This window comes from Ostrea edulis, chromosome 9, assembly GCF_947568905.1.
Source record: "Ostrea edulis chromosome 9, xbOstEdul1.1, whole genome shotgun sequence".
Taxonomy (NCBI): domain Eukaryota; kingdom Metazoa; phylum Mollusca; class Bivalvia; order Ostreida; family Ostreidae; genus Ostrea; species Ostrea edulis.
This window is the reverse complement of record NC_079172.1, coordinates 25,631,289-25,650,225: the sequence shown is the minus strand read 5'-3', so window position 1 is coordinate 25,650,225 and position 18,937 is coordinate 25,631,289. Positions and strand designations below refer to the sequence as shown.

Sequence of the window (18,937 nt, the reverse complement as noted above, 5' to 3'; positions counted from 1 at the left end):
CAGTAGACTTTGATCATTAAAAGTGAAAAAGAAAATTTTGGGGGAAATCGTGAATCAGTCCCTTTAATTAAAGAGTACTCTTTGAATTCGAATCCAAGCGATACAATTGTCTGTGCAATGGATCAAACACTACTTTAAGGTTTGACGCGGCGCTGGGAGGGAGGATTGAACGTTAGACCCCCCGTTTTACAAAGCAAATGCCTTAACCACTAGGCTAGATATATCTCGACCAGTAAATCCATAATTATTTATCACTCCATTAAGTTACATCAACGAGGCAATGAAATATATGCTGCACAACAACATAAGTGTTATGAAAATTACACGTTAGCAAATGATCGCCTAGAGGACAATGGAAGCAAATAGGAAAGTGCACACCTTTCTACAGATATCCACATGGCAAGGTGACTAATGAAATCCTGTCAAATGTTGGCCATCAAAGCTGGTCAGTCAATGTAAATGTCAGCGCGCGCACAAGACAACAGTCCTATTTCTGTTTTTACCGTAAGAGAAACGTACGTCGATGTGGACATCATTATGACTTTTCTCTGTTTTAATTCCTTCAGAAAAGAGAAAAAGTGAAAGATGCAGATGCCTATTTTCGCGCAGAAAAATGTTCACGGTTGACAATATTTCACCTCGATGGTATTGGAAATTAACTGCATAGACGTATGTGAAGGAGGTTTTATGATGGCGTACATGGATGATGTTCAATGATAAAACATGAAAGTAATATACTTAAAAAGACGCCTCTCGCGACGGCCGTTGCTGTACGGGATTTTAGTGTTGACCTTAGTGCCGTTTTTGTTTGTCGTGATTGGTAAGTGTTCATCTTTGAATTCATGATTACGACTGTGCACTTTATGTGACAAATTGCAAATAGCAGATGAAATTTCACTGTATTTTATAGTCTAAAGCATGTCAATTTTTTTGGTGAAATGTCTTGAATGAATTTTAAATATTGTGAAAGACTGGTTGAATGTTAAAGCTTTGAGATTATATACAGTGCATTTATACAGAAAACATGAATTAGTCTGTATTTCATAGCAGACTCTCAACTTCTGTATATCATTTTTTCATTTGTCTTATTTATCACTTATATATATATATATATATATATATATATATATATATATATATATATATATATATATATATATGAGAGAGAGAGAGAGAGAGAGAGAGAGGAGAGAGAGAGAGAGAGAGAGAGAGAGAGAGAGAGAGCCGATTTCGCCCTGGGCCTCTTCAATCTGAAGAACCTTATGGACGAAACCGCTAATTAATTCCTGTGGAATCCTGATATTTTTCTTGAGATTGGACTACTGTATTATGGGACATAATCTCTCTCTTTCTCTCTCTCTCTCTTTCTCTCTCTTTATATATATATATATATATATATATATATATATATGAATTGATTGAACTGGAATATAGTGTATATAACCCCTGGAATGTAGTGTATATAACCCCATGCAATTTAACGATAGATATAAAATAAATATAGAATGCTTTGAAATATAAAATGTTAGGTGCCTTATGACAAATCATCTTGTTGTGGACGTAACTTTAATATGAATTTTGAATAAACTGTTCAAATAAAGATAACTACAGGGTATTTATATTGTACATGCAAAACACGTGCTATTTTCCTAACATTGCCAACTCGTTCAGCACCTGTGGTCCCTTATTTGTAAATGAGAGACATATTATTTTTATCTTCACAGCGATTGACCAAGACTGAGGTGCGCGCGTTTAATGTCTGTTTGATAACATAATGTATGAAACAAGATTGTAGAATTTTATCTAATTAATTAAATGTCATTTACAAAGTGTGCGTCACGATATTCTTAATTTTTATACATGTAAAAATTGTTCATCAAAGAGCAATGTTGTGTGGTACAGCTGGGTTTATCCTGATGTGAATTCTTTAAAACATTTCTCTTGCTAACAATAAGCAATGAGACGTAAACGTGAGTTGAATTTTACCAGTAATAAGGAAAAAAGTTGAATTAAAACTGAATTAAAATTGAAACTAATATCAACTAGAAGCGGGAAACATCATTTGTAAATAAAGTTGGGATTTAAAATAAATTACACACAAAGAACATATTAATACATTCAATTCCATATCGTAATGGTTGTATTTAAACATTGTTTTGAAGTAAATTAGAGCTTTTTCACGCATGACAGGTATGCTGCATGTATTTACAAGGTCTACCGCCTTTGCCCTCCTGGGGTCAGTTTCACAAAACTATCTTATACGGCTAAGATCTGTTGTGCTTAGCGATAGGTGGCTTATGCGGAGGGAACGTGGTTTCAGGGACAGAAACAATCTTTTAGACTACATGTATATGGAGGATGTGGACATCATTGATAATCTCCGTATACCACGGCATGTGTGAATATCCTACATCCAACTTTTTCCTACTTTCGATGTTTAGGCATGTCCACTTTTTCTTCACCCGACTAGACATAATCTGTTGAATTTACAGCACCTTAAAAACAAATGTCTTTTTCCTCTTCAACTTTGTCAAACAATACTGATCTTTCAGCAACTGAAAGGATTGGACATCGTTTCATGGACATCTTAAATCTTTTGACACCCATTTATCTGAGTGCATGCACATGGACTTCGTAACCGCTGTGTGGTCACAAGTAAACGTATTCGAATACCATTCATTTATTGTTTGTAGGCACAAAAGCAGTGTTAGGTGAATCTATTTCTTCACGTTTGTATGTTTGGTTAGTTTTCCTACTATTTCATTTCATTCAGTTATAGGCTTTATCACATAGGAAAGCCTTTGCGCCCAGTATACATGTATAGTTGAATGTCTATATTAAACATTTCTGAATAAAGTCAAACCAGGCACTTTAGCTCCCCTAAGCCGTAGAGTCAAGTAAACATTTCTGATAAAGTATTGTTCGGCATTTGTGTGTCTGGCCTAACTTAATATTTTTTTCATCTCAAAAATGTTTATGGTCAATTTCAGCCAAACTTGGTACAAAGCATCAATAGTTCACTTCCAAGATAATCTAGAAATGGTAAAAATGTGGTAGTTTTAAAAAAAATATGTGGTCTCTTTAGAATAACCGCTTGTTTAAAAAAAAACCCTCTGTATTTCTGTCTTGTTATATTTACGAGCCCAGAATAGAAGCCAATTCACATAATAATAATATATAGTAGAATTCTTTTTAAATCTTCTAAAGAACCACAAGGGTATACTATATCCAGTCAATATACAAGCTAGCATCACCATGTAGTGTAGAATCACGTGTTTACCCTATAATCCCAGGGATCTGGATCGAGCCACAATACAGATTCAAAGCATTTGAAAGAAATATATAAGAAAATTCTATAAAATTCTTTCTTAAGACCCGCAGGGGGTAAAGTATGTCAACCTTATGCAAACACGTTACAAATATTATTTTATGAAAATGCAAGTATATTGCTACATTTGAAGGACTACACGTACGTACATGTATTTAGACTAGTTCCGAATGGATCAAGGTCAATCGTATTCGTAATCAATGACCCTTGTCTGAAGAAGAGGAGCGTGACTGTTTTGCACATATTTGTCAGTAGATCAGTGGGCGTGTCAGTAGTTAAAAATGTAATTACTGTTGTACGCCTAACAACTACAGAAATATTGACCTGATAAACATCAAACTCCAAAGGCAAATAATAATACTAATTGATGACGAGGTCAAAGGGTCCGAGATGACGGGTCTTTCCACTATGCAAAACCAAACATTATCTATTTATAACTAGAAAATTCTTTACATGGTTTAGTTATCGAAATTCATTAATCATGAAGAATAGAAGATCCGTACTGGGCTTTTTTTTATGACAAAAGACTATATTCTGAGATAAAAGCTAGGCCATTTCATCCTACAAGTAAATATAATTTTGGGAGGATTTGCGACCCTCTGTCCGTCATTCTAACATTGGAGAACTTCAGATTTGGTCAGTACCGGATTGTTTTCTAAGAAGAGAAACTCAAAAGTGATGTGTAAAGGTACAATAGAAATAACCTTGATCGGGGTTTTTTTGTTGGTAAAGTATAATTCAATTTAATTTACCACTTCAAAATTTGATATATGATTATTTCCCTGTTGATTAAGACGCTGAGAAAAGGGCCTTTTTAGGGATATTAGTTTAATCTATTTACATTATTTATATGTATCATGGACAGCATAGCTCAAAGTGAAATACAAAATTCGACTGAAGCAAGAAAACGCAGTCAGTATAGCAATGGTGATGTGAATAGGACTTGAGTCGAAAAGTTTAATGATTTTTTCCACAACTTCACTTGTGATATATAAACACTGTATACAAACATTATAGTAAGAATGTGTTGACTACATTCCTCTCTTGGAGTTGTGTCGGTGAAAACAAGTTGAGGCAATGTTTCTCTACAAGTTCATATTAGCAAGCCTTAACAAGTTTTGTTGTTTTGAGCTAACGATTTTCTGTATTTGATTTAGACATTTAGAATATGCAAGCCTTTAAAAGAGAAGGACGGTAAATTTTGTACCCTCCTCCCCCACACACAAATAAAGACAGCACGTTGGGAAAATATATCCATAACGACAAAGTTGATAACACTGAAACGGAGTGAATCAATTGGTCAGTACAGAACTAGAACCCAGGCCCCATGAATCACTGGTCAGGATTTCTGCAACTGATCTATGAATCCACCAGTGATTCAACATGGCTGATCGCCACCTGAGAAAAATGTAATATTTAAATAGATCTATTGTTCGTACGCCCTTTAATTTCAAATGTTATATTTGAATACTCAACACATCCCACAGCGCTGGTGAACAAAGTGCAGAGAATAGATGGAACTCTCTCCATCTACAGTGCTGCAATTCTGACAAAAGAGTGCAAGAACACGGATTGGTGTGAAGCCGATGTCACTGATGGAACCAGTCATAGATACCAAACACAGCGCACTCATCAGCTATAAGCGTGTCCAAGTCTGAAGAACCTGCCGGAACTAAAAGCTGCATACAACAAAACACAGCAGACAGCACGGCACTGTGCAAACGACTACTGGTTACAGCTGTCAGAGAACACCCAGCAGGCGTCGAACAGCGGCAACATCAGAAGCATGTACAAGGGTGTTAAACAAGCAACGGGAAAACCAACAAAGAAGATTGCACCCTTGACATATAAGACAGGGAATTTTATCACGGACAGGGACAAGCAAATGAAGGGATGGGTAGGGCACTACCTGAACTTTTATTCCAGAGAAAACTTCGTCACACTGGAAGCGAGGGACAAAATTAAAAATCTGCCTAAAATGGAAGAATTTGACCCTGAATCTACTTTGGCAAAATTCAGCAAAGCAATCGACGCTCTGGCCTGTGACAGAGCACCAGAATACATTATCCCACGTGATAATATAAACTATTGGAAACCTGCCTTGTTAGAACCACTACAAGGACATGCGTGATACCAAGATTACCACCCTGTACAAAATAAGGGTGAGCACAGAGGCGGAAATAACTACAGGGATATCTCTCTGCCTGAGCATCGTGCGCAAAGTCTTCGCACGTGTGGTCCTGGTTTGTCTGCAAGTCTTCGCTGAACATATACACCCAAAGTCATAGTGTAGTTTCAGAGCTGAGAGGTCGACAGTGAACATAATTTTCTTGGTGGACCAGCTCCAAGAAAATTGTCGAGAACATCTTTGCTTCTCAAGAAAATATGCGAGTTGTGAGGAGAAACTTTAAACGTATTGTCCTACAACATATGCTAGAAGTGGTGTAAATCAAATATGGATTCTAAAACATTTCGAAGAAATTTTAGTAAATTTGAAATTACAAAACTTTTCTCAAATCAACAACATCAAACCGTTTGATTTTCAACACTTTACAGGACCATTCCTCACGATGAATTAAAGACTAGACTTTTTGGCATCATAGAAAGTTGCTTCTTCAACAAAAATAGAAAAAGGAAATACTCATATCTAGTAATCAGTCATTCAAAAAATTACTTTGTTAAACACCACTTTGATTCTTGGCACAAGTACTCTGAAGTTGATTTAAAAAAGATGCTGGGGGTTCCTCATTGACAATATCTTTGTAGGCTTTGGTGATCACTGATCACAGATCAGGTCTTCCAACAATCTATTGAAATTCCCATGGGTACGGATTGTGCTCCTTTATCAGCTGAGCTGCTTTATATTCTTATGAGGCAGATTTATTCAAAAGTTTCTACACGAGAAGAGAAATTCTCTTGCTGCGGCCTTCAACTCGACATTTAGATATATCGACGACGTTTTATCTATTAACAACAATCATTTTCATTCATATCTCGATTCGATATATCCCAGTGAACTCAAAATAAAAGACACCATAGAGTCTTCCATATCTAATTATCACTTAGATACTTTATTGATTGATTGATTTTATATATTGTTTAACGTCCCTCTTGAGAATGTTTCATTCATATAGAGACGTCACTATTGCCGGTAAAGGGCTGCAAAATTTAGGTCTATGCTCAGCTCTTGCGACCTTTGAGCAGAAAGGGATCTTTATCGTGTCACACCTGCTGTGACACAGAGCCTCGAATTTTGCGGTATCATCCGGTGGCCAGCTCCATTTAGTCGCCTCTTACGACAAGCAAAGGGTACTGAGGAACTGTGCTAACCTGGATCTCCACTGGACTATTTTGTTGAAGATAGACGTTAACGGCAAACTAACAACTCAACCTTATGATGAACGGGATGATTTCAGCTTCTCCATCGTGAACAACCCATATTTATGTAGCAATATTCATTATCACTGCATATGGGGATTATGTCTCGCAACTGATTTGACATGCAAGAGATTCTGTGTATGATCATTTTTCAAATCGAGGCAGGCTACTGATAAACAAGTTGATGTTGCAGGGATTTCGCAAATTCTATGGTCGTTATATCGATCTAGTTTACTAATACAACCTGTCATTGGGGTGACATGCTGTCTGACGTGTTTCATACCGATTGTATCCGGTCGCGGTAGCTCAGTGGTAGAGCGTTCGCATCGTCTCCGAGAGGTCGTGAGTTCGATCCTCGCTCGTATCATATCCACGTCAAATCTAATTGTCAGTGATTGGTTCTTCACCAAACGCTTGGCATTTAGAAGTAAAAATCACGGGTCTTTTGGATGTGACTTTAAAAACGGAGGTTCCGTGTTGCGACAGGCGTTGGGACGTTAAAGAATCTTTACTGCTACGGTCCTGAATGTTAAGCGTAGTTCTAAATTTGTGGTACTTCACTTATAACTAGTATCATCTCAACATGAGTGAAAATTTTTCGACGGGACGTATAACAAACAATTAATCAATCATACTTATTGTTAGGCCGTTTTACTCAATGATTTTGACTACGAATTACTTCGTTTACCTGACCAAAATATAGGGTTCAGGGCGGGTGACCGGGGGACAGGGGATACTTATTCCTCCTGGGCACCTGGTCCCACCTCTGGTATGTCCAGTGGTCCGTGTTTTCCCAGCTCTTAATTCTGTATTCCTTGTAGGAGTTATGATATAGATCACTGTTCGCGATCTTCACGTTTTCCCTTTATATCGCCTTTATTGATCTGACGAAAGCATTTGATTTTGTCACCAGGAAAGGTCTGTTCCAGCAGCTAAGGAAGATCGACTGCCCACCCCAGATACTCAACATCACCGCCTCTTTCCATAATATGAAGGGCACCATTAGCTATGACGGCAAAGCCTCAGACCTCTTCCCGATGCAGAGTGGAGTGAAAGAAGGATGCATCCTCACACCGACCCTGTTTGGCATATTTTCTATTTGCTGCTAAACTTTGCTTTCGGGGAATCTGTTGAAGGAATCCACTTGCACACCAACTTGAAATGTCTGAGGGCAAATACCAAGGTCTGTACAGTTCTCATAAGGGAGATGTTATTAGCAGATGATGCGGCCCTGAGTACAGTTACCGATGAAACCCTTCATCAGTTGATGTAAAGGTTCTCTTACGCCTACAAGGACATTAGACTCACTATTAGTATAAAAGAAATGAACGCCATGGTCCGGGACGCCCCCTTACTACTAACAATCAACATGGATGGCAAAGTGCTTGATGTCAGAGGCCACTTAACCAACCTTGGGTCCACTATCACGAGCAACCTGTCTCAGCGCCGTAATGTCGCAATTGAGCAAGAGAGCAACAAGCAGCAGACTCTGAACACCAAATCCAAAATCTACCAGGCATGCGTGCTTGTACGGCAGTGAATCCTGGACCACATATACCAGATAAGAGAACAGTTTGGAAAGTTTTCACATTCACAACCTCCGATGAATACTGGCATCACATGGCAGGACAGGTCACCAAAAACGGAGTGCTGGAGAAAACTGGCTCTCTCAGCATGCATCTCATGTTTTACCAGCGTCGTTTGTGCTGGCTTGTGCATGTGCACCGAATGGAGGACAGTCGTATTCCATGGACATCATATATGGAGAGCTGGAAACCGGGCACCAAAAGGTCGTTTTTCTTAGTGGTTCAAAGACGTTTGCAAGCGCGACCTGAAAATGACAGGCATTGATCCAAAACACCTGGGAATCGCTTACGGACAATCACAGTGCCTGGAGACTAGCGGTGAGAAAGAGAGTCAGAAAAGGAAAAGAAAAGTACAGAGCTGGAGGGGAATAGAGCAAGAAAGAAAGAAAGACTGCAAAATCAGGCTCCATATGCATCTTTCAAATACTTCGGTAATAACTGTGGCAGACACTGTCATGTAAGAGTCAGACTGATAAGCCACTCCCGATGTTTCCCTTAACAAGATCAGTCTTGATATACTAGGGCGAAACCCATCTTCTCCTGGGACGGAAGATACCTACTACTATATTTGAACATTGAAGAACAATAGATCTCTTAAAATATTGTGATACAATTATTTCTCACATAAATGTGTTCATATGATTTTTCTATCAATTTTTTGAAACGTAAAGTAGGGCTAACATATGACTCCCCCCACCCCCACAAAAGAGTTGAAGTGGCATGGACGAAAAACACAATAGGGCCGCAATGTCTTTAGGCTGAAGTGTCTCAAAATGTTGGGACGAATTGTTCAACTTAGGGCTTTAGTGTCTTTGGGCCGAAACTTACTATCATTCGCATTTGAGAAGTAGTAGACGATACTCGACAGTTGATTATCGCCGATAAAAGGACTTAATTTCCAATTCACATTGTCGATACGAGAAATAAGACCTTGACAGAGATATTGCTAGACGGTGGGGGTCTAATTATTATATTACATCGAACTTTTCGCCGAAAATTGTAAGCGATGCAGCTGGTAATCGAAATAAAAGACACCACAGAGTCGTCCACTTCTGCTTCATACTTATATATTTTATTGAAAGTAGATATTAACGGCAAACTAACAACTCAACTTTATGACAAATGGGATGATTTAAGCTTCTCCATTGTTAACGTCCCATATTTATTTAGCAATATTCCATTGTCACCTGCATGTGGTGTCTATCTCTCCCAACCGAATCGATGTGCAAGAGCTTTTTCTGCGTATGCCCATTTTTAAATCGAGACAGGCTACTGACAAACAAATTGATGGTGCAGGGGTTTCAACAGTCCCCTTTAAAGTCAGCATTTTGCAAACTATATGGTCGTTAAAACGATCTAGTTCACCAATACAACCTATCATTGAGTCAAATGCTGTCTGTATTGTTGTATACCGATTTTTAGTCCGTACTTGGCACACACTGATTTTGACTACGGATAACTCCGTTTACCTGATCAAGATATAGGGCTCATGGCGGGTCTGACCGGTCGAAAGGGGATGCTTACTTCTCCTAGGCACCTGATACCACCTCTGGTGTGTCCAAGGGTCCGTATATGCCCAAATCTCTGTTTTGTATTGCTTATAGGAGTTATGATATTGATCACTGTTCATTATCTTGACCTTTCAGATATATATGATTTATATGAATGAATAGAAGACCTCCGAGGCTACTCGGGGTCAATAATCCTATTGAACTTATTTCACACCATAAACATTGTTATCACCCCCTGTAAACAAATGGAGGGGATATATCACTGCACTCTATGTATATATACACCCTGTCTGTCCTACTATTTCAGTTAAAACTGTATGGTTTGAGGAAAACTGAACACGTGATTGTCACATGATTTTTCTTCTGAATATGCATTAGAAATGGTCGAGTGACAGTTGTTTGTAAACACCGATTTGAAATCAAATGATTCTTTAAGACAGGTGAAATAGTGTAAAGCATGTCGTACAACCTCATAATACGTACGTAAGATGGGTTAAAAGCGTTTTACAAGGTGGACAAACTTTGTTGAAAATCAAACCACACAACTTTAAGGATTATAAAGTTGTTTTGATTAGTTGCATGAAAAATAAAGATGATAACAAGCACAGAGAATCCCCATAGTAATTGATGTAGTGATACTCAGTGGTACGAATGTATGTTTGAACTCTTGAATTGAACTCTATGTGTTAAAGGATGAACGTTCCCTGCTTGTCGATTGTTTTGAACAATTTGTGAAGTCAACTTCTCCTCTGACACTGACCCCACACTTCGTAAATCGATGCTAAGTGTCTGAATAATGTCTTTCGCCAGTCCTTCTCCCTTTCATCTGCAATAATTAGTTAAATAAATAATAGAATCTATTTTCAAAGTACCTGGTAGTTGCCCCCCTCCCCCACTCCTCTCTAGAGGATTGACCTACGACGTTGGACGTACATGTATATACGGTACGTAGCGTAAGGACATTGATCGAGGGTCTTGCATAAGTTGTTAAAACTTCTTAGTTTCGTTTTTGACCGGACTGCACAACGTGCAAACGGCTTATAAAATGGTGAATGACGGGCGGGCGGGCATCCCTGTGATAGGGTACCTACTTTGTACCTACCTTGTGTAATCAATTCCTCTCACTCCTCTAACTTGACGTTCCTCAAACTTTGTACATTTGTTACGAACATATTGAAGATGTACATGCAAGGTGAAGATAACGAACAGTGATCAATCTCATAACTCCTACAAGTAATACAAAATAGATAGTTGGGCAAACACGGACCCCTGGACGCACCAGAGGTGGGATCAGGTGCCTAGGAGGAGTAAGCATCCCCTGTTGACCGGTCACACCCGCCGTGAGCCCCATATCTTGATCAGGTAAACGGAGTTATCCGCAGTCAAAATCAGTGTCTTTTTGAAAGTGATCAGATATTTTTTGCAAAATTTATATGTGGTTGAACTTTGTCATTTTCTAAGTATGTCTTGAATAAACAGTACCTATTTTTGTATTCATCTCTCCCTTACAGCATTTATTTGACATCCTTTAGACCTTGTACACTTGTTATGGAGGCATTGAAGATGTACATGCGTCTTCCTAGAAGTGATCGGACATTCTTCGAAACATTTACATCAACATGATATGTAATTGATTTTTGTCATTTTTAAGCATGTTACCTACTTTGTGTAACCAACTCCTCTCACAACTTTTACATGACATTTTTCAGACTTGTACATTATGGATATTATAAAAACGTTGACGATATACATGTGACAATACAAAAGTGCTTCTGTTTTTTGTTGTTGGTTTTTTGGGTTTTTTTTTTGTTTTTTGGTTTGGGTGAAAACTTTTACATTTGATATTTCATTTTCCAATATGTTTTGTACTGTTGTCTCTATGATATATAACATATTTTAAAGCAACCTGACCATTTCTGTTCTTGAATCGAATTTAGTGTATGTTACCATAAATAAGCACAAGGTTAATTCCAAATTGTTACTAGCTTACCACCTTGCAAACAGTTTTACCAACGGCTATCATAGTGCAACAAGAAATTAATCTTGCTTAGCGATATGTTTCTATCTGATATTGACATCAGCTATGTCAAGGCACTCAAAACATAATCTAACTCACGCATACAGACATGAATAAAAAGGAAAATATCATAAAACGGCATAATAACCCACGCTCCAGTTGTTGATCTAGAAGATCATAAAAAAGTGTCCTAGTCGTTTATATCTCAAAAAACAAAGGGATGTTTTCATAAGGCGGGAAATAGTTATACTGTAACTATATTTTTTGTTCATAGAATGGGCCATGCATCTGACACCTACATGTATATATGCAAACAGCCGTATGTTAAGAATATATACAGACTATGAATATTCATTAATATATTCTATATTTGTCAGGACCGTGCATTCTGCAACAAGGCTCACCAGGAGAACTAGATCTCTGGATAGATTCAGCAATTGTCAAATTATCAAACTATTATTACGATATCATCAAAAGGTCATGAAAGAGAACAATTCTGAATATGAATGAAAGTAGTGCACAAGTTTCAAAACATTCTTTACGAATTTTGTAACTTTTTTTACTCTGGGCCGTGCTCGACCTTTTAAACATTTTTTTTCTCATTTAAAAACATTCAAAATCAACTTAGTTGGTTAAAGTAGGTCCTCAGTATCCATTGCTTGTCGTAAGAGGCAACTAAAGGGGGCGGTCCTTCGGATGAAACCGCAAAAAAAAACCAAAAAAAAAAACCCACCAAGGACTTGTGTCACAGCAGGTGTGGCACGATAAAGATCTCCCCCTGCTCAAAGACAGTAAGCGCCGAGCATAGGCCTAAATTTTGCAGCCCTTCACTAGCAATGGTGACGTCTCTATGAGTGAAATATTCTTCAGTGGGACGTTAAACAATATAAAATCAATCAATCATTCGACTTGGAATTTCATAACAAATATTTTTTAAAAGACAGTATGTAGATCTAGAAACCGTTTTAATTGACGAAAACTCTTCTGTCGTGAGTGTCGTTTTGGATAGCCCTCTTGAAAAGAGTATATGCTCACTTGAATGTTACCCTGTATGTAAAATTAGTTGATACAACGACTGGATTTTTTGAAAAGTATTACTTTATAATCTCAATCTTATTTGCTACAATTGTTTTGATTAGATAAAAGAATTAATCCGAAAACGTGATGTATTCATACGCGCCAGAAAACAAATAACGCATAGGGACTTCGGGGGGGGGGGGGGGGTATTAAAGTTTTTGAAAATGTTGATACAGCAAACGAATTGGAATTATAAGAATCAAACATTCTTTTTGAAGAATTCATCGATGTGTAAACTTCGGACATTTTTCTCTCAAACTTAGCATAAATGTGTTCCACACTTTTATTCAGTTTATGAGTAAAATGTCAAGAGATCGATAAATTCTTCAAAAAGAATATTTAATCCTATAATATTTTTAAAGAAAGTTAGTGTGCGACACCAATTCATCGTTTCTGGTATTCGCACACGCCTAAAAAGAAAGAGAAAAGATGAATATACAGTTACACAGTGACGTCGATACTGCTCCTTTCTTTTTCCGTACATCTGTATAACCACAAGTATTTATTTACACTGCATTTGTGGTTAATTCTACCGATGTCAATTTCCCTGTACATGTAAATGCGTGAATTGAGTATGTTTTTCAATTCCACTGTTATCGAGGACCTTTGGTAGGTCTAGCTGTCTGTATAGTTGAATCCTGGTTGAGCTTCATTCGTGATCAAGTAAAATATTAAGGTCCAAGTTGCTTGATTGGTCGACAAAAGTCAATTCTGCTACAGTTGAACTTGATCTCTTTGGAGGGAATACATTTTTTTTAATTTTGTTTTATCACCTTTAAGAAAAATGCACCCCCCCCCCCCGTGTTAAGATCATACAGAATACTTCACCGACAGATCGCCAGCGGGTGAAAGCCGGGTCTATTCATATCAATGCTGTCTGTAAGAGGCAAAATTAAAAGATATAAACAAACCATGGCAGTTAATTAATTAATTTGTACAATCCAGTTGCCGTTATCACTCTACATTAATTATTTGACTTGTCACGAATGAGTGCACTTGCTTTGTTTCACAAAAAATAAAATATCACTCGTAGTACTTTTATCAAAGGGTAAGAGCCTTCTTGTCTCGTAATAGCATTCCTGAAATTGCACTCGGTACATACCTGCGCAAAAGTTGAAATTGTGTAAATTTCCATGTTTAAATATTGTCAAATGAAAATTTATTTTTACCATAGCTATTCCTGCCGACGTCGCAAAATTCGTTTCATTATATGTTTTCCATGAACATTGTCAACTCGTATTTGTTGAACTTCAAATTTACCGTGAAATATCGATTTATTTATTTTTTATTTGCAAAATAAAATTAAGAAATAATGATCGCGTTTTCGTGAATGTTTTAGGATTACCTTCAAGGTGGATAAATGTTGTTTTTGAGACCAAGGAGGTTATCCTGCAACATACACGAAAAGAGAACTTTATTTCTATATTCTACTACGACTCGGAAATATGCAGCCGATTGTTTTCCTATATTGCTACGAATTAGGTCACTGTGACGTCATGACAGTTTCCAAAACGACCTACATTGTTTTTTGTTGACGGAAAAGGTGAAATAGTATGGGTATTCTAAATCTATTTTGAAAAAAATATTTTAAGTATTGAGTTTAATGTTAATGGATTATATCAATTGCTTTGAATACAGTTCAAGAAAAACTTGTCTGTGCATCGCCATGTTTACATGTGTATCGCTCTCGGAATGCAGACGATTGGTTTATACTGAATGACAAATGTTCTTCAGTCCTTTATTAATTTGTTTAACACCATATAGTGATTGATTTTTATGATTATGAAATTGAATTATTTGTCATCGACTTTATTGTTGCATTAGCAAAACTTCAAGAGCGAGTTAAATGTGTAGCAATTTATCATAATCAGTTAATACGTATGAAGGTATATCGTAGAATAATGACCGCGGCATTCCTTTGATCTTTGCAATAACTGGGGTAGAATCCATGTTAAGCTCCAGATCTTGAAAATAATTCAAAATGTCGGAAAAGAATGTTTGCAATTTGCATGTAACAAGCAAAATTGTAATCTAATTTTTACTTAATTCTAGTCTCAGTTTATCAGATGTTCATGGTCAAGGAGCCAGCATGCGTGCAGTAAACATGTTTGTTTTTTTATGTTTTTCATTCAACTTCAGTTATGTCTCTATGGTTCTGCTTACGATGAAATTATTTATTAAAAGTTAGGGTATTTCACCATAGCATCCAAATCTACACTTCCAAATTCACTTTCATTTACAAAACATGTTTTTTCTCACAAAATGCTCTTACGATCGGCATTCGTATTCACAGTCGTACAATTTATCTCAAAATGACACATGTAAGAGGAAATTTCCTTTTCTCATTTTTAAATTGTTTTGTATCTATCTACGTGTATCGCCACATTTCTTCCCATGGGGATCCGGGTAAGAATAGGTCCTCAGTACCCCTTGCTTGTCGTAATAGGCAACCAAATAGGCCGGAAGGTCCTTTGGATGAGACCGCTAAAACCGAGGTCCCGTGTTACAGCAGGTGAGGTACGATAAAGATCCCTCCCTGCTCAAAGGTCGTAAGCGCCAAGCATAGGCCTAAATTTTGCAGCCTTTCACCGGTAATGGTGACGTCTCCATATAAGTGAAATATTCTCGAGAGGGACGTTAAACAATGTTCAATCAATCAATCGCCACATTTTCCCAATTTTTCTTCTTTTTCCCCATTTCAGGACAGCTAGCAGTAGACTCCAACACAGATGGAAGACGTGAAGACAGAGTGCTGACAAGGCATATCTTCGTAAGTACCCCATCTGAAATGTGAGCGAAAAAGATCGATTATTTTCGAAAACACAAGGGTTTCGATGTGGTTAAAGAATGTTGTAGGTGCATTCTTAATTAAAATATTCCTCCAGATCGGGTAATTGTCCTTCGAATTACAAGAGCACAACTTTGAATCAGCTTAGTATCGCTCCTGCAAGGATAAACCTTATGATTTGTTAACATCAGTCGCGAATAATGGATGGTCAACATTCTCCGTCGTTTTCCTCTTGATACTTTCAACTTCAATTCTCAAAGCCGCTTTGAATCTTTTAAGCCTGTTCGAATTCAACGGAAAAACACACGATCTTATCGTCTTTTAAAAATGCATGCATTTGTGTGCAGTGGGCTGATGTATCTACTAGTGCTCCTTTCTATCTTTTCAGATGCTCAATGACCCCGTTCAAAAAAGATTCGAAGAACGAAACAAACATTTGAGAAACGAATGCTCAAGACTGAAAAACTATTACATCGCACAAAATTCTGAGGCGGCTGTTAAAGAACATCTGGTCATAAACAGAAAAAGTAAAATTGTCTATTGCGCAATCGAAAAAATTGGATGTACATTTTGGAAGCGAATATTTCAAATTCTAAGCGGGTGGAGAAATGTGACAGATCCATTCAGTATTCGTGGGATTCAAGCTTACGAGGGATTCTCTACAGCAAAACGACTTCCGTTTGACAAAATATACCAGTTACTGCGCATGTCTACGAAATTCATGTTTGTTCGGGAGCCCTTCGAACGATTGCTCTCTGGCTACGTGGATAAAATCTATTCTCCAAACACGGCATATTGGAATTTCATTGGAAAACACATTGTGAAAAATTTCAGGGAAAATCCATCTAATGTTAGTCTTCAATGTGGACACGATGTAACTTTTCCGGAATTCGTGGAATATTTCATATACTCCCAGAACTCCAATGACCGACGAGATGCTCATTTTGTCCCAAGTTTTGAACATTGTAGACCTTGTGAAATAGATTATGATTACATTGGAAAATTGGAAACATTTCAAGAAGACACATTTCATATCTTGAAAAAACTCAACTTGGAGAACATGATAAAGTTTAGCAATTTCCAAAACGAAACTGAAACCGATGCACTCATTGACACAGTGGATTATGTTTTCTCCATGAGACGTGCTATACTTAATTGTATGACGTTCACCAGAGGACTCTATAGAGCATGGAGAAAGCTTCAGATTCGTGGAATATTAAGTAAGCACACCAAGTTTCCTTTTCCCATTAACAGTGATATGAATATTACTCCAGAACAGTTCAAAGACGCTTTATTCAAAGCGCATGCACAATCTGGAGATAAAGAGACTCGAATGAAGAACCGCGAGGAAGCCATGTTAGAGGCGTACAGATTGATCGGCCCTGTGCTTATGGGGAGATTGAGAGATAGTCTCTTAATAGATTCTTCTCTTTTTGGATACGAAAAAATACCGAACAAATTGATGGACCTCAAATACTCCGTCCCCAAAGATGGTGGTTTCAGGTTCTTTGATAACATTTGAATTTCAGCGCTGAAGATTACGTTTGGATAATGTTTTGTCAATTCGTTCAGTTTTAGCTAACATGAACTTTTCTGATCGAACTTTGTCCATCGTCTGTCCGTTTCCATGTCACATTCGCGACTTGTTTTCCTGAACCACGGAAATTCAAGATGTTTACCTATAATGGATGACGTGCTAGCTATATTCGATCTTTGGAGGCTTTTTTAAAACATGGATATGGTTGAAAAATCATACCTCTCATGGGTAGTAATGGGGGAACGGTTCTCACAAGAGATGGCCATTTCTTTAAGCGGTTTTAGAACTTTCGTTCTTGAAACGAGCACGTGTTCACTTGTAAAACATCTGAACGACCAGAACACGATCCGGGAACATGTTCTGAAACCGAGAACTCATACCGCGTAGATAGGTCTAGGGAACGCGAACAAAATGATGGCGAAGATGTCTAACGTGGGGTGTACTGTTATTTCTTTGTCATTTTTATACAGCATTTAATATGGTTTATATTTTTAGAATTACACGAAGTATTTGTAAGTATAAAATTCTTGGAATTAACATGCAAACGCGTCCGTGCGCTCATGTTCGCTGTGTTTGCGATCCAAGGAACATATTCGGGAACTCACGGTAGGTTCCAAATGCTAAGCTAGATATCTACTAAAGGGGCTCCATTCAATCTTCCTTGCTCAGTGAATACCCGTGTTACTATTTATAAGTACACCTGCTTCTCATAATACATGCAGTCTTTCATATTTATACAAAGAAATCGCCTGTATTTACTCTGAAACACTCCTCTGTCCCCCGCCCCGAATCTGGTACAGGTAGCTGCTATGCGGTCATCAGCGGTCAACATTCCTACTTATTAATCTATTTGTATTCGGATCACGAGAAACAAAACAATGATACGTACTAGTGCATGTATGTATGATTTATGATTGATAGTTCTTCGTCAAGCAGTTGACATGGAGTAGAGGTCAAACTCATAGTTCTTGTTAAACCGTGTGTATAACGTTAGGCGCCTGGATGATTACAGTATTCACTGCATAAACCCCGAGTCTATATGGTAAAGAACTTAAAACTAGTGATGTATCAAGGGTGGAAGATTCTGAAGCTTTTTAATAAAGGAGTTAAATAGAATAGATACTCATTGAAAATTAATTTCATGATTTATTTATTCAATTACTGCCATGCTAATTAGTAATATCTCAAATATTTAAATTTTATCCGCCGAAGCCATTTTATGCAGATTGAATACAGGTGAACGATGTTAGGCTCTTTAGAGTTTCTAGAAGATGTAGGCCTGATTGTAGCGGGGTTATTTATAACTATGAACATACATGTAGCTTGCTTTTCTTCTTCCTCGGTTTACAGTTTTACTAGAGAAGAAATTGTTCGCGTTCGACATGATTTGCTTGTTTGATTATACATGTTCGTGGGATAGATGCACATATAAATTACGTTACGCATTCATCTGTTGTGTTTACTTCTGCTTTAGCACTTGGACAGGTCCAAGGAAAACGACAGTTCCAATATGTAATGTGATTATTATTTTTATTCATAGATTACTTAGTATATGACAAGTCTCAGTATCCCAGTGCTTAGGGCGTTTCTTCACAATATTAGGGTTCCAAGTTCTCGATTCTACTATGGTTATTGCAAAGATCAAAAGAATACCGTAGTCATTATTCTGCGATATACCTTCATACGTAATAGCTGGTTATGAGAAAAGTGATCCA

The 18,937-nt window shown here is 37.5% G+C and overlaps 1 protein-coding gene across 1 annotated transcript; it reads left to right on the top strand.

The window, feature by feature from the left end:
* Positions 1-723: 723 nt before the first annotated feature.
* On the top strand, positions 724-17,207 carry LOC125660293 (carbohydrate sulfotransferase 14-like). Its single transcript, XM_048892113.2, has 3 exons — positions 724-820; positions 15,600-15,667; positions 16,074-17,207. Exons 1-3 carry the CDS (start codon positions 724-726, stop codon positions 17,205-17,207), a joined length of 1,299 nt encoding a protein of 432 aa, XP_048748070.2.
* The last annotated feature ends 1,730 nt before the right edge of the window (positions 17,208-18,937 follow it).

Bases quoted from the DNA above. Each gene is read 5' to 3' on its own strand.
- LOC125660293 (XM_048892113.2), top strand. From the start codon at position 724: ATGAAAGTAATATACTTAAAAAGACGCCTCTCGCGACGGCCGTTGCTG. The intron at 821-15,599 runs GTAAGTGTTCAT...TCCCCATTTCAG, and splicing joins GTTTTTGTTTGTCGTGATTG to GACAGCTAGCAGTAGACTCC. The intron at 15,668-16,073 runs GTAAGTACCCCA...CTATCTTTTCAG, and splicing joins TGCTGACAAGGCATATCTTC to ATGCTCAATGACCCCGTTCA.